Source organism: Oncorhynchus tshawytscha, linkage group LG32, assembly GCF_018296145.1.
Source record: "Oncorhynchus tshawytscha isolate Ot180627B linkage group LG32, Otsh_v2.0, whole genome shotgun sequence".
Lineage (NCBI taxonomy): Eukaryota > Metazoa > Chordata > Actinopteri > Salmoniformes > Salmonidae > Oncorhynchus > Oncorhynchus tshawytscha.
This window is the reverse complement of record NC_056460.1, coordinates 14,971,729-14,987,378: the sequence shown is the minus strand read 5'-3', so window position 1 is coordinate 14,987,378 and position 15,650 is coordinate 14,971,729. Positions and strand designations below refer to the sequence as shown.

Below are 15,650 nucleotides of genomic sequence, written 5' to 3'. Positions count from 1 at the left end.
CGATTTAATCCCCCATTGACGGCACACTCTCTCTTGCTCATTTACCGTAAGGCCTATTCTGGTATCTCACCCCACGACTAATTTAGACCCAAAGATGATAAGAGCGCAACCCGTTATAATTCCAACCGGCTCCTCCTCCTTCAAACCATGTCTTGTAATTATTGGGAGCATCCCACTCGCAAAAGCCCTGCACTGGACTGCAACATAGTCAGAGAGTGAAAGGGAGAGGGCGAAAGTGCCAGTGGGGACATAATTGATTACGTCCTAATCAATATTAACTTGTTAGTCAGTTGTTGCTGCAACTTCTTTGGACCTCGCCATTTTCAGGGAGGCACAGTTCTCCTTCGGATTGTCTGTACGTATTTTTGTGGAATAATACTTTCAAGAAGATATCCCGGTTTGGAATTAGGAGGGCTTTTTTTAATGTTTCTTTTTGCAAGAAGGTTTGCAGCCATGGCGTGCATTTGGTGACTGTAATGTGAATGTTTCTTCGATAGGGTTTGATATAATTTGATATCTGTGTTTGTTGTTTTCGTTAGCAATTCAAAAACATTTTAAAGTTAGCTTGCGTAACGACTAACGCACTGATAATGACATCCAAAGAAGTCGCCGAATGTGATGCGGTCGAGAATAGGAGGCGAAGTCCGTTGGACCATCTTCCTCCGCCTGCAAACTCGAATAAGCCACTGACACCGTTCAGTATCCAAGACATTCTCAACAAACCCTCCGTGAAACGAAGTTACACCATTTGTGGGACAGCACACCTGATTTCGTCGGCTGAGAAGCACCGTTCGTCCAGCATCTCTGCTCTGGCCAACCGGGCACTGCTCACACAAACCTCACCACTCTGCGCCCTGGAAGAACTAGCCAGCAAAACCTTCAAGGGGCTCGAAGTTAGCGTGCTACAAGCAGCTGAAGGTAAATATGATGGTATTTATGGCCTTCTAATCATTAAATCGACATTACTTTCATAACAGTGCAATGCACAATTTAAAGGGAATTTATTATTTTTCATTTGATCTGTGAAAATATAAAGTAATATTGTATCTAAAAAAAATAGGCATTGAAAATTAGACAAGATTGTTTGCCAGAAAATGTTACATTGTATCTCTTCTGTGAGTAATTTGGAAAGGTGAAAAGAGGCTATTCGTGAATTTACCAGCTGGAATTGTGCAATTGTTCTCTTTATGATGAATGCATAACATTACGTCTACGTTTGTATTTGGTATATAGGCTAAAATAACTTAATACAAAATATATAATTGATTTGAGGTCAAATGTCTCAAAATATGTTTAAATTGTTTAAATGCAGAGTTCAACGCCCTGCAGAGCCAATGCCATAGCAGCACGAGAATAACACCAACATACGACTTAACATTTTATCTTTGTTTGTGCAGGGAGAGACGGAATGACACTCTTTGGGCAAAGAAACACCCCGAAGAAGCGAAGGAAGTCCAGGACTGCCTTCACCAACCACCAAATCTACGAATTAGAGAAAAGATTCCTGTATCAGAAATATTTGTCACCCGCTGACCGAGACCAAATCGCCCAACAATTAGGTCTAACGAACGCCCAAGTCATCACGTGGTTCCAGAACAGGAGAGCCAAACTAAAGCGAGATCTGGAAGAGATGAAGGCCGACGTGGAGTCGGCCAAAACTATAGGTGACGGTATTGTACCTCTGGAGAAACTCGCCAAGCTCGCTGACCTCGAGAAATGCGCCAACGGAACACTCGGACATCACCCGCGAGCCGATTCTCCCGCGCAGAGCGGCGGACGAGAGTACGAGCTCGCTCGCAAACTGCGGATGTCCCCCCTGTCGCCGTTTTCAGACCACACAACAAGTAAAGAATGCTCAGAGGACGACGAAGACCTAGAAATTGATGTGGATGACTGATTGCGCAGTGGGATAATGAAATACAAAAATGACGACAACAAGCAGTAACAATCCTTACTACGATTGCAACTTTTCCCTGCTGATATTCGTACATCATCTCAGAACATTTACTAGTCTGTTGTGACTTTTGTATCGGCACACAGATATTCACAGTAAGCATGAACAGTACAACAAATAGCATATGCAGTGCTATATCCATTTGTATTCATCAGCAGTCGGACATTTTCCTCTTCAAATGTCAATGAAAGCAATATAGGTTTCATAATCAGAACTAAAGATAATGCTATTATTTTGAAACATTTAATTGTCTATCAGACACACACACCTCTTTGAGTTATTTATCTCTCTCTCTCTCTCTCTCTCTCTCTCTCTCACACACACACACACACACACACGCACACACACACACACACACACACACACACACACACACACACACACACACACACACACACACACACACACACACACACACACACACACACACACACCTATTTTAGTTATCTCTCTCTTTCACACACTCACACACTGATCCTTGTTCATATTAATGTAACACCGTGTCACATCTTAAAGTATGTCAGTTTTATGAAATATTTCCGATAGGTTTTGCATGTTGAAATGCATGTTTTGTTTTGTTGATCATATCTATTTATTGTTCCTTTTAAATTATATCGCTTGATTATTTTTTGAGACATACCTTATCATACACGTAGGTCTTCTCGAGTTCAGACCGTTTGTACACAGCGTTTACATAATTAGCTAGTCATATTTACACCCACCATAATCCGTATGCTGCATTGCATGATACGAAAGGCAAATTCAAAGGATCAAAAACCAAGTTATGCGTTTTATAGAGAAATGGTCAAACTAAGGTTATAAAAATACAAAATACTGCGGTGATATTTCGACATGGAGCTACAGTTACTGGACCGTATGAATATATTCATTTGTTTGGATACAATAGAGTGCTCTATGGTTGAATAGATTTGTTTTGTTTTGTACACCTGTAAGTGCCTTTCTAAAATCAGGACAGTATTTGAAAACCAATGCACATTCTGTAATGTATATACTATGGAAATAAAATGGCTTTTCTCAACGCGCTGTTTGTGTCATTATTATACTGATAGATTATAATTTCGATTTTAAATCCTAGTAAAAATGGTGACTATATGTAGAATCAAGGGGGGGACTGAAATCCTTTATGAAGCGAATTCAATGCAGGCCTATATTATGGACGTTTAGAGTAGCCTATTTAGCAACCATGATCCCTTTTAATGCTTCAATATTTTTTGTTCCATTGTGTCCCATTTGTGAGGATACTCGAAACATTTTGTGGCTCAGCCATCTCACTCTCTTTCAAACTGCTAAATGCGTGTCTTGGCTTCTTGACCCGGCAACGTGTTTCCCCATTCGGGACGAAATTTATGTGAGAATCGCAAATCTGGTGCTGGGGGAGAAAAGAGGGTCTGGGATGCCACAAAAACACAAAGTTTTGGGCCAGTTTTTCTGAGCCTTTATGGGTGTTTTTTTGTTCTGCGGGGCTGCGGGACGAGGCCATAATTTTGAGCGTAAAGCATGAAAACTGGGGACAAATGAGATGCCTTCCCCGATGTGACAAGTCACAATGGAGCCCGCCCGGTCTCCCGCAGGCAGCAATGCTGAGACAAGTGTGTCCCACCGCACAAAAAGGACTCAAACGTTTGGAGGCCATATGGTTTTTGAATTTTCCTCACAATTTCAGACAATTTGATGGATTGACTTAACCCTCCTTTTAAACTGTTTAACTCCCCGCGAACAAAGGCCGTAATGCATACACAGGCCCTTCTCTTCACGAGGGCATCTGCGACCATTAATGTCTAGCCTCTTTTCTTTGCCTTTTTAGCCTGGCATTTGGAACAAGTCAATGAATTACAATGAAAATGGCTCTCTTTTTTTGTCCAGCCACTTGTCTTTCTTCCCTTTTTAAGCCCTGAAATAATATGTTTGACTTTTGTCCAGGAACGTTTTTCTAAACAACAAAATGCGGCACATTTTGTGTGAGAGTGTTTTTCATGTTAAGTAGCCCGAGTCATAAAGAGTTTAGAGTGTGACAGTTATGCCAAAGCCTAGTTAAAAGGAGTCTTTCGTTGCTTTTCTTCTCATGTCTTGTTCTTCTTCTCTCTTTATTTCCTTTGTCTTTGCGGAGTTTAATGAAGCTGAAAACATGGTGATGTGAGAAAAAGTCATAAAGAAAAGCTTTCTTTTTGATCTAGACGAGCCTTGTTTAACCCTCCGTCTTTTTAAGGAGGGGATTGACGCTGCTAAAGAGGGCTTTTCTTTTCAATACTTTTTGGAAGCTGTTCGCATGAGTTTTATCATCCAACTCTATTGTAGCCTATAACGTGTGATATATACAATTTGTAGGCCTATAGCTTCTCATCTCTACTAAAATAAATGGGTAGTAGGCATAAAAGGCTAATGCTAATAATAATAATAATGTTTTCTATATTTGTTATTTTTCAATTAGCCTTTTCAAATTATATTAGCCCTATTTCACATTGAACACCTAACCGGTGTCTGGACTTTGATATGAATTTCAAATTAAGCTTCCCTAAAAAAATGTAAACACAAATATTCATTAACATTGTTATTACAATGGGAACACGTAAGCTACTTATATAAAGTAAATTATTGACTGAAATAATGTGGGAGAAACTATCAACACAAACCAACAAAATGGTTGAATTTATTTGGATGAGGGCCGATTCTTTGAGCTTACACTGACGGTTTGACAAGAATTGAATAATACGCAGCAGACTATTTCTCAAAGCCTTAATTAATTAGCTGAACGACCACATACAATTGAATTCCGATGACAATGTTAGGATACTGTAGGATTCTCCAATAATATGTGGATATGGGTAGGCTATGTGACCACACGAACACACACATAGGCTAAGGCTACCCACACAAACAACGGCGAGAGCATTGATGGGCTACTTGACTTGACTGCGCGCGTGGTCGCCAAATAAACCGCCTGCGGTTTTGATGAAGAAGAAAAAAAACGTGCTCGAATTCTCCCCAACTCCTTATATCACTCACGCCTATTCTGAATAAAGCATATTTACGGTCGGGGAGAGAGGAGAGTGTTAAGGCAGGCTAAGTTTATGGATTTCACTTGCTTATTTTATGAGCGGTTGTCAAGGCGATAACTAATACGACAGTCAGTGGGACCAGTTCTTGGTAATTAATCCGTTGGTCTTAAGTGTATTTCAGTTCAAGCTGGAAAAAAATCACTAATTCAATCGTCCGGAAAATTGAAGTTTGATGCATGAGTCCCTGCTGAAACAATGGGGCTGGCCACCAAACTCTCTCTCTTTTCATCTATTTTCCCTCCTTTCTGTGGTTCCTTCATTTATCTGTCTATTTCTTTTTTTCCCTATTGTGCAAACATGTATTACAAGAAAAGCAGGAATAACTTATCTCTGAAGCTCATGATAACTGTAGCCTAATAAGGATACAAATATGTTAGCAAAGTTTTCAATCTAAACTTAAATCAACCCAATGTCCCAATGTTTTATAAGCCAATTTATATCAAACTAGTAAATTGTCATAGTCACAGGTACAAGCAATCTTTTTAGCCTTTTATATTTTATCTGACGATATAATGCACATTATCTACACATGTTTTATGTGTCTGTTCTATGAAAATCCTACATAAATCATGAGAATAACCTACATAAATTGTTAGCTGCACCAAAAGTCAAAATCGGATAAAATACTCAGGTATGGAATTGTCAGTGAAAGTCTCTAAACAGGGATGAATACCAAAGTTTTAATCATACCGTTCCTTGAGAACCAGTTAATACTTCAAACTTCAATTTTACGGGCGATTGAACTAAGCATGTTCCTGACAGAATTGATGTATGTATTAATTTCCTTTAACTGTTGATTAATTAGCCCGCGCTGAAGGCTCAAATGGAACTGTTTGCTTCACATTTGCATATTAATCAAATTGTAGTTGATCATTCGCACGAGGCATGTGATTTAGGAAGGGAGCATATAGGCTTGGTAAAAAATATATACCCAAACCTTGGAAATATTTTCTCTCCTCTGCTGCCGCTGAGTTGCCTGCACTGCATTAAAACCAAAGACGCAGAACGAGTTAGCTTAGCTATTTCCAGCAAACAGAAATTGCCCGTCCAGTTTTCTGACGGCACACCGCTGAGCAGACAGAACTTAATGATGAAGTCAAAATGTCACCGATTTAAACCGGGAGTTTTACCACCACACAAAACCTAATTTCCCTATATCTTGCTCTCTTGCTCTCTCGTCCTCTCCCTCTCTCTCAATTCAATTTCAATTTTAATTGAAGGGGCTTTATTGGCATGGTAAACATATGTTTACATTGCCAAAGCAAGTGAAATAGATAATAAACAGTATACAGTATTCATTAGACTCACAAAAGTTCCAAAATAATAAAGACATTTCAAATACAGTAGGCCTATATTCTCTATGTGTGTGTGTGTGTGTGTGTGTGTGTGTGTGTGTGCGCGCGCGCGTGTCTTGAGGCTGTTCCTCGTTCTGAGAGAGGTTTCATGTGAAAATGTAATGTATGACGTCTGATGGGTTGAATGAGATTAGTAAAAAAGATACACATTTTCAAAGGCTGCCATCTTCTGGTTAAATACACTCACTCGCTCGCCCAAAAGTTCTCCTATATAACTTGGAAGTTTCTCTACTGCTGTAAGTATGGTGCCACTGCCACCTAGTGGTCGGATTCTATCAAACATCTCAGAGTGGTCTTACAGTGCCTTGCAAAAATATTCATCCCCTTGGCGTTTTTCCTATTTTGTTGCATTGCAACCTGTAATTTAAATTGATTTTTATTTGGATTCATGTAATGGACATAAACAAAATAGTCTAAATTGGTGAAGTGAAATGAAAAAAATAACTTGTTTCAAAAAATGTCCATGAAGCCCCTAAATAAGATCTGGTGAAACCAATTACCTTCAGAAGTCACATAATTAGGTAAATCAATTCCACCTGTGTTCAATCTAAGTGTCACATGATCTGTCACATGATCTCAGTATATATATATACGTGTTCTCAAAGTCCCCAGAGTCTCCAACACCACCAAGCAAACAGCACCACCAAGCAAACAGCACCACCAAGCAAACAGCACCACCAAGCAAACAGCACCACCAAGCAAACAGCACCATGAAGACCAAGGAGCTCTCCAAACAGCTCAGGGTTAAAGTTGTAGAGAAGTACAGAACAGGGTTGGGTTATAGAAAAATATCTGAAACTTGTGAACATTCCACAGAGCACCATTAAATCCATTATAAAAAAAATTGAAAGAATATGGCACTTCAACAAACCTGCCAAGAGAGGGCCGCCCACCAAAACTCACAGACCAGGCAAGGAGGGCATTCATCAGAGGCAACAAGAAGACCAAAGATAACATTGAATTAGCTGCAAAGCTCCACAGCATAGATGGGAGTATCTGTCCATAGGACCACTTTAAGCAACACACTCCACCTAGCTGGGCTTTAAGGAAGAGTGCCCAGAAAAAAGCCATTTCTTAAAGGAAAAAAATAAGCAAACACATTTGGTGTTCGCCAAAAGGCATGTGGGAGACTCCCCAAACATATGGAAGAAGGTACTTTGGTCAGATGAAACTAAAATTGAGCTTTTTGGCCATCGAGGAAAACGCTGTCTGGTGCAAACCCAACACCTCTCATCACTCCGAGAACACCATCCCCACAGTGAAGCATAGGTGGTGGCAGCATCATGCTGTGGGGATATTTTTCATGATCAGGGACTGGGAAACTGGTCAGAATTGAAGGAATAATGGATAGCACAAAATACAGGGAAATTCTTGAAGGAAACCTGTTTCAGTCTTCCAGAGATTTGAGACTGGGACGGAGGTTCACATTCCAGCAGGAGGATGACCCTAAGCACACTGCTAAAGCAACACTCGAGTGGTTTAAGGGGAAACATTTAAATGTATTGGAATGGCCTAGTCAAAGCTCAGACCTCAATCCAATTGAGAATCTGTGGTTTGACTTAAAGATTGCTGTACACCAGCGGAAACCATCCAACTTGAAGGAGCTGGAGCAGTTTTTCCTTGAAGAATGGGCAAACATCCCAGTGGCTAGATGTGCCAAGCTAATAGAGACATACCCCAAGAGACTTGCAGCTGTAATTGATGCAAAAGGTGGCTCTACAAAGTATTGACTTTGTGTGGATGAATAGTTAGTTATGCACGTCATATTTCTTGTTTGTTTTACAAGAATATATATTTAGCATTTTCAAAGTGGTAGGCATGTTGTGTAAATCAAATGATACAACCCCCCCAAATAAATTTAATTCCAGGTTGTAAGGCAACAAAATAGAAAAAATGCCAAGGGGGTGAATATTTCTGCGAGCCACTGTACATATTTGGTAGCCATACAATTCAATATGTACAGGTAACTGCCAAAATAATGAAAACACTTGAGTAAATGAAGGATACAAAGTATATTGAAAGCAGGTGCTTCCTCACAGGTGTGGTTCCTGAGTTAATTAAGCATTTAACATCCCATTATTCTTAGGGTCATGCATGTGTAAAACAAAGAGCTCTCTGCAGAATTAGTTCTCCAAACTTACAATTTTGAAGTTGCTCCAAATGTCAAATTTTGAGGTTAAGGCTTAAGTAAAGTTCAGGCACTCTTTACAAATGGTTAAGGTTTGGTTTATAAAAATAAAACTAACAGTTTCCACGAGTGTGATCAAACAGACAACCTTCTGATCCTAAGTCATGGGATCCACCACCTATTTGATGGTACTAGCACTCACTGTTGCCCCTAGTAGCCGGATATGAAGGCATTTCCCGTCCTCAGGACATGGATAGACGTCCAATTTTCAACGTTAACCTTGAATGACCTGGCTGGTATAAAAATGCTGGGTAGGCCATTATTTTGCCTACCATGGCTATGCCCCCCATAGGATGACAGTGCCCCCATCCACAAGGCACAAGTGGTCACTGAAAGATTTGATGAGCATGAAAACGATGTACACCATATGCCATGGGCGTCTCAGTCACCAGATCCAGCCTGGTCTCATAGACTAGACCTAACATAGTAAACGTAAATCCGTCAGATCTCAACCCAATTGAACACTTATGGGAGATTTTGGAGCTGCGCCTGAAATCAGCAAAACATCAAATTATGGAATTTCTCGTGGAAAAATGGTGTTGTGTCCCGCCAGTAGAGTTCCAGACACTTGTAGAATTTATGCCAAGGTGCATTGAAGCTGTTATGGCTTGTGGGGACCCAACACCCTATTAAGACACTTGTTTCCCTTATTTTGACAGGTACCTGTATGTCTATACTGTTCACTTTCCCCTTGACAATATTGTTATCACTGTAGGCTAGAATGTAACTGTGATATCAACGTAGGTCTATAACTAAAAAGTTCTAGATTTAGAGATTCCTAAATGAAGAGAGTCGCAGTATGACCCTCGTTCGAATTTGACTGTGGTCTCAATGATAAATAAAACACATTCAAACTGAAATAGCAAAACAAGACATTTACTGAAGATAAATCAGGTGGTGGGGGGGAGAGGAGAGAAACAGCAGCCGTGAGCATCTCGAGAGGTGATGTCCTCATGCTTCTGGATGTTACCCACCTTCATGGAAGCCACTTTAGCCTGCAAAAAATGAAAGATAGAAAATAGAGAAAAAGCTCTGAAAACACATATTAGCACGGGATGTTAGTATCAACCTAGTTTAATGATGAACAGTATTACAGAGTATGATAGTATGAGTATTACTGACAGGCTTCTTGTTCTTCCTGCTAAAAACTCTCTGGAGAGCTGTGAAGAATCCGGTTCTATATTTCTTCTGCTTTGGTGTCAGGTGAAGACATTATGTTGTCATCAATGGTAGAGGTAGACATCTCTGCAGACTGATCCAGGCTGGTAGCATCAATAGTAATGGTAATTCTCTTTCTCTTTGTTGAAGCATCACCCACATGGAAATCAGGTTGGTTGGATATATATATATACACAATAAGTATTTAGTTGAAAAATATATAATGCTGGTGTACTGTGGATACCAATGTCCCTCTGAGCCTCCCAGGCCCATGTTGCCCAGGGTTAATAACGTAATTTGTGGATAAATAATATTGCATTGTATTGGATTGCACCCTCTAAACTAATTTCACAGATCCCTTGGCCAAAATTAGTTGAATCTGTTTAGCTATGTTGCTAATATTTACTTAAAAAATGAATGATTATTTATATTTGGCCTGACCATGGACCCCCTGCAGACCCCACTTTGAGACCCCCTGCAGTAGTCAACTCATGAAATATAAAAATAGCATGCTTATTCATGGGATAGGGTAGGAACTCCTACAGGAATTCCTAATATGAGCATGCCCTCACATCCAACCGCTAATAAAAGCATAATTAGGAGGGTGAATCATCACAACTTTGCTTGCTACTCCATCTAGAGGTTAAGAGCAAGACTGCATGTAATAATAAATAAAAAAATGGTGCTGACAAGTGATTGTAGTTATATTGTAACAGAATGTAAATGGTTGTTTTCAATCTTTCCACATTGCTACATTTACATTTTAGTGATTTAGCAGACACTTTTAGCCAGAGCGACTTACATGCTTCTAAGACACAGTTTTCTTCCATCTTTGCCCCAGTTTTCTCAATTCTGAGTTGAAAGAATCAGTGATTAATTGACAAGTACTGATGTTGAACTCCTAAACCCCTGCGTTTGTGGTTGTATTCTATGACATTTGATGATAAATCCATATGTGTAACATGACTATGAAAATTACTCTCATTAGAGGTGTTTTTTGGTTTCAATTAAGATTCCAAACACATTCAAATGCAACACAAAAATGTTTACTGACTATAAAAATGTATAGCTTGGTGGCGTGGTGGTGGTGGTGGTGGGGGGGGGGGTAAGTATAAGAGTACAACACAGTATAACCGTATGAGTTATTTCTTCCAGGCTTCTTGTTCTTCCCCCTGAGAGCTCTCCAGACAAATGAGAATAATCCACACCTCTTCTTCTTCTTGGCAGCAGCAGTTGAGATGTCGTTGACATCATTAGTAGAGGTAGACATTTTCTCGGCAGATTGCTCCAGGCTTGTAGCACTAGCATCAACTTCATGTAAAGCAACAAGGCAACTCTTGGTTGAAACCATAGAAATAGTGATGGTAAGTCTACTTTTCTTGGTTGAGACATCGCCCACGTGGATCTCAGGTTGGTTGGAGTCTCTCAGTGTGGAGTCATTATCCTGAGACATTAGGTTTGTAGCAGAATGGATGAGGTCTTTCTCCACGATGACAACACCGGTAGACAGCTCCTGAGACACTAGGAATGCAGCAGACTGGATCAAGTCATTCTCAATGATGGCAACACTGGTGGACAGAACCTGAGACACTAGGCCTGCAGCAGACTGGATCAGGTCATTCTCCACAATGACAACACTGGTGGACAGAACCAGAGACATTAGGCCTGCAGCAGACTGGATCAGGTTGTCTTCCTCGGTGGAAACACTGGTGGACAGAACCTGAGGAGTCTGCAGGAGTGTCAGTGGCTCCCACTCATCCAGGAAGAAGCTCTCGACAGAAGGGAAGCTTCTTCCTTTCAGAGCTGGGGGAATGTAGGGGGTGTACCCAACAGTCCAGAGCAGAGAGCTGTCGATGGCATTCACGTAGTGGTACTTGTCTCTAAGTAACTCTGGAAAGCTCTGATGGACATTCTGACTCTCTGACTCTGGACCGTCAAGGGAGTTGAGTTGGGTCACCATTGAGATCCACTCTGAAAGAAACAATATGGTAACACAGAGTAAACATAACAGATTTGTTGTATTATAAACAAGGAATATTCTCATTTTCACTAAAGGTAAAGTACAAGTGTGTCCCAATAATATCTAATTTCTCCTGAAGTGTGTACTTGTTCACTACTTCCCACAAATCTAAAACATTGGATTAGTGGAGTCATGGGCTAGTGGGAGTCTAACTATATTTATTCTACCAATAATTTCCTTTGAAATCAGTGAAGTGAACAAATGCACACTTTGGTACAAAGGAGAGGTAATTGGACATAGCTTAAGTTTATAACTTAATTTTGCATAGTTACATTGCTTGATAAATAACAAATGCCCCAAGTCATCTTAACCTGCATTTTATTTTATATTTCCTTTCAACTAATGATTAATATTGAAGTTTCAAGAAGTAAATTAATTTAATTGTTCCTACCTGAATTGACTTCGTTGTCCTTAATGGAACAACGTCTGTCTTCAGGGAGGATGAATGAAAAGCTTGCCATAATAATGCTCTCTCTCTCATTGTTTGTCAATCAAGAACTGTTGAATTCTTGAAATTTCTGAACTTATCTCTTGGGTTCTGGAGTTCCATGTGATGCGTCAGCATTGTGACAATCTCGGTCGCATTGAGATGGTATTCTTTACACAGAATGGCATTATGCAGTGTTTGGAATCGGAATGTAAATTAGATTCTGTTTACCACACACTCTGGCCATAAACAATATGCAAAGAAGACCTCATCATTGATTCATTTTAAATGGATTATCCAGTATTTAATGTTTATGCATTACTGCAACCATGCATAAAAGCGGAACCTAGATGCGTGCCCTGTGCTTTTCCTCACCTGGGCAATGTGCACAAACAGTCCATTCCAAACGTATTCAGACCCCTTCCCTTTTCCCCACATTTTGTTACGTTACAGCCTTATTCTAAAATGGATTCAATTCATTTTTCCCCTGATCAATCTACACACAGTACCCCATAATAACAAAGTGTAAACACATTTTTAGAAATGTTTGAAAATTTAAAATAAAATATAAATACCCCACTTATCTTCAGACCCTTTGCTATGAGACTCAAAAATGAGCTCAGGTGCATCCTGTTTCCATTGATCATCCTTGAGATGTTTCTACAACTTGACTGGAGTCCACCTGTGGTAAAAATCAATTGATTGGACATGATTTGGAAAGGCACACACCTGTCTATATAAGGTCCCACAGTTGACAGTGCATGTCAGAGCAAAAACCAAGCCACGAGGTCGAAGGAATTGTCTGTAGCGCTCTGAGACAAGATTGTGTCGAGGCACAGATCTGGGGAAGGGTACCAAAAAATGTCTGCAGCATTGAAGGTCCCCAAGAACACGGTGGCCTCCATCAATCTTAAACGGAAGAAGTTCGGAACCACCAAGACTCTTCCAAGAGCTGGCTGCCCAGCCAAACTGAGCAATTGGGGGAAAACAGCCTTCGTCAGGGAGGTGACCAGGAACCCAATGGTCACTCTGACAGAGCTCCAGAGTTCCTCTGTGGAGATGGGACAACCTTCCAGAAGGACAACCATCTCTACAGCACTCCACCAATTAGGCCTTTATGGTAGGGTTGCCAGACAGAAGCCACTCCTGAGTAAAAGGCACATGACAGACCGCTTGGAGTTTGCCAAGACACACAATAAACAACATTCTCACATGCAGTGCCTTCAGAAAGTATTCACACCCCTTGACTTTTTCCACCTTTTGTTGTGTTACAAAGTGGGATTAAAATGGGGCAGCAAGGTAGCCTAGTGGTTAGAGCAGTGTACTAGCAATCCGAATGGTTGCAAGTTCAAACCCTCGTTCTGCCCCTGAACAGGCAGTTCTGTTCCTAGGCTGTCATTGAAAATAAGAATTTGTTCTTAACTGACTTGCCTAGTTAAATAAAGGTACAATAAAAATATGGTTGTAATTGTCAATTTTTGTCAACAATCTACACAAAATAATGTGGAAGATTTGTAAAAATATTTTTGATTAGATAACTATTCAAACCCAAGTCAAAACATGTAAGAATTACCGTTGCCAGTGATTACAGCGATAAGTCTTTCTGGCTAACTTGATAAATGTATCAAGCTCTGTCAAGTTGGTTGTTGATCATCGCTAGACAGACATTTTCAAGCCGCGCCATAGATTTTCAAGACGATTTAAAGTCAAAACTGTAACTAGGCCACTCAGGAACATCATCTTGGTTAGCAACTCCAGTGTAGACTTGGCCTTGTATTTTAGGTTAGTGTCCTGCTGAAAGGAGAATTTGTCTCCCAGTGTCTGTTGGAAAGTAGACTGAACCAGGTCTTCCTCTAGGATTCATAAATTATTGCTTGTACATATATCATTTGAACATTTCCTCAGAACAAATAACACAGGATTGTAAGAGTAGGGAGCTAGAAATACCACTAGACAAGAAAAACAGAACACCAAAACAGGCAATTTACCATTTACAGAAAACACTTCAATAACTATTTTTAATTCATGCCTGATGGGTGGAGAGTTTTTAAATATACTATCCACCTGCATTCTGTCTGGAGAAGACTAAGTTCCAGATTACCACCCCTACGTGAACGTTTTATCAGCTGTATAGAACAGAAGAACATGGATGAGACCGGGTGACAGGTGTTGTGCCGAAAATCTCCCCCCTGACATAATGATCTCCCCCTTCGCGTTCTTCATTGCTGCGAGTTGCTTGCTAGTAGAGATTTCTGCTCTTCACTCCATTGTCATTTTAGCCTACATTTCACTGATCTTAGTAACAGAACGCATTTTTGTCTGCAGTTTGCGGTTTGGCTATGTGTTTCAAGTGTTTGTGGCGGTTCTAGCTTGTATGGCGCCCTGGGCGAGCGCCCCCGCAAGATGCCGCCAGTACCGAAATACGCTACTGATTTTGTATTAGTCTATAAATAAATCTCTTTGACAAAATTCTTCATCTCTCCCATGTCTTATTCGACTCGTATTTTTGAAAGTGTAAGGATAATAATTCAGCCATAATTGTTCTGAAATGTTTATTGCTTGCACACATTTTACTTCCTCCTCTGTTTAATATAACACACATACATGAATTATTCATTTCGGTTGCCTATCCGGACGTGGAGTTTGTTCTAGAAAGTATTTGACTCTGATGTGTGTCACAGAAAGTATTTGACTCTAGCCACAAAATTAAGGGAATTTTAAAAAATGGGGGGGGTCTGGCAGTGGGGAGATTTTCGGCACAACTCCGGCTTCATTAAAATGATTTGCAATAGGGGATTTGGGGTCATTTCTCCTTACAGCACTCGAGTACTATAATAAACGTTCTTATCAGTCTACTAGTTTTGCCCACATATTACACGGACAAGAGATAAGGTTTAAAACATTAGATGAGCTGCATGTGAGGAACTATTTGATAGTGTATTGTTTACAAGTTTCAGAGCTGCTGAATACGCTCACTTTTTTACAGGAATCCCTACATGCCGTAGAACTACTGCAGGGGTTGAAGCCAGTCACATCGTCCAGTCTTCCAACATTTATTTTTATTGGGACATGAGTGAACATGCCGAGTCTCGGGTGGCTGAGGCACCTAAAGATCTTCTTGGCCTCCCTTGACACCAGGTGATGTAGATGTAGTGGTGGAGGCCAAGACTAGCTTGCAAAGCAGCCCTGCTGCGATTTCCTCTGGTCTTGGGGGCGGCAGGCAGTCTGTAAAACAGTGCTAGCTGACATGCATCGCTCAAGATTTAAATTCCACACGAGCCCTAATTTGAGAAGGGTGCAACTGCGTTCATGCAATAACTAATAACTAAATAATAAATAAAAAATAATAACTGAACTAATAACTAATGGGGGCTCGAATGCGGGCTGCAGTCGCACACGATTGCGCCGTTCTCAGTGATATGCGTATCAGTACGCAGACATAACGCTCTCAAACGAAGTACTTCTGCCCAT

General features: G+C 40.4%; 1 protein-coding gene across 1 annotated transcript; it reads left to right on the top strand.

The window, feature by feature from the left end:
• Nucleotides 1–221: 221 nt before the first annotated feature.
• LOC112234948 (transcription factor LBX1-like) lies at nucleotides 222–2,141 on the top strand. Its single transcript, XM_024403276.2, has 2 exons — nucleotides 222–918; nucleotides 1,398–2,141. The coding sequence occupies exons 1-2, from the start codon at nucleotides 591–593 to the stop codon at nucleotides 1,895–1,897; spliced, it is 828 nt and encodes a 275-aa protein (XP_024259044.2). The 5' UTR covers nucleotides 222–590; the 3' UTR covers nucleotides 1,898–2,141.
• Nucleotides 2,142–15,650: the final 13,509 nt, after the last annotated feature.

Bases quoted from the DNA above. Each gene is read 5' to 3' on its own strand.
- LOC112234948 (XM_024403276.2), top strand. From the start codon at position 591: ATGACATCCAAAGAAGTCGCCGAATGTGATGCGGTCGAGAATAGGAGG. The intron at 919-1,397 runs GTAAATATGATG...TTGTTTGTGCAG, and splicing joins CGTGCTACAAGCAGCTGAAG to GGAGAGACGGAATGACACTC.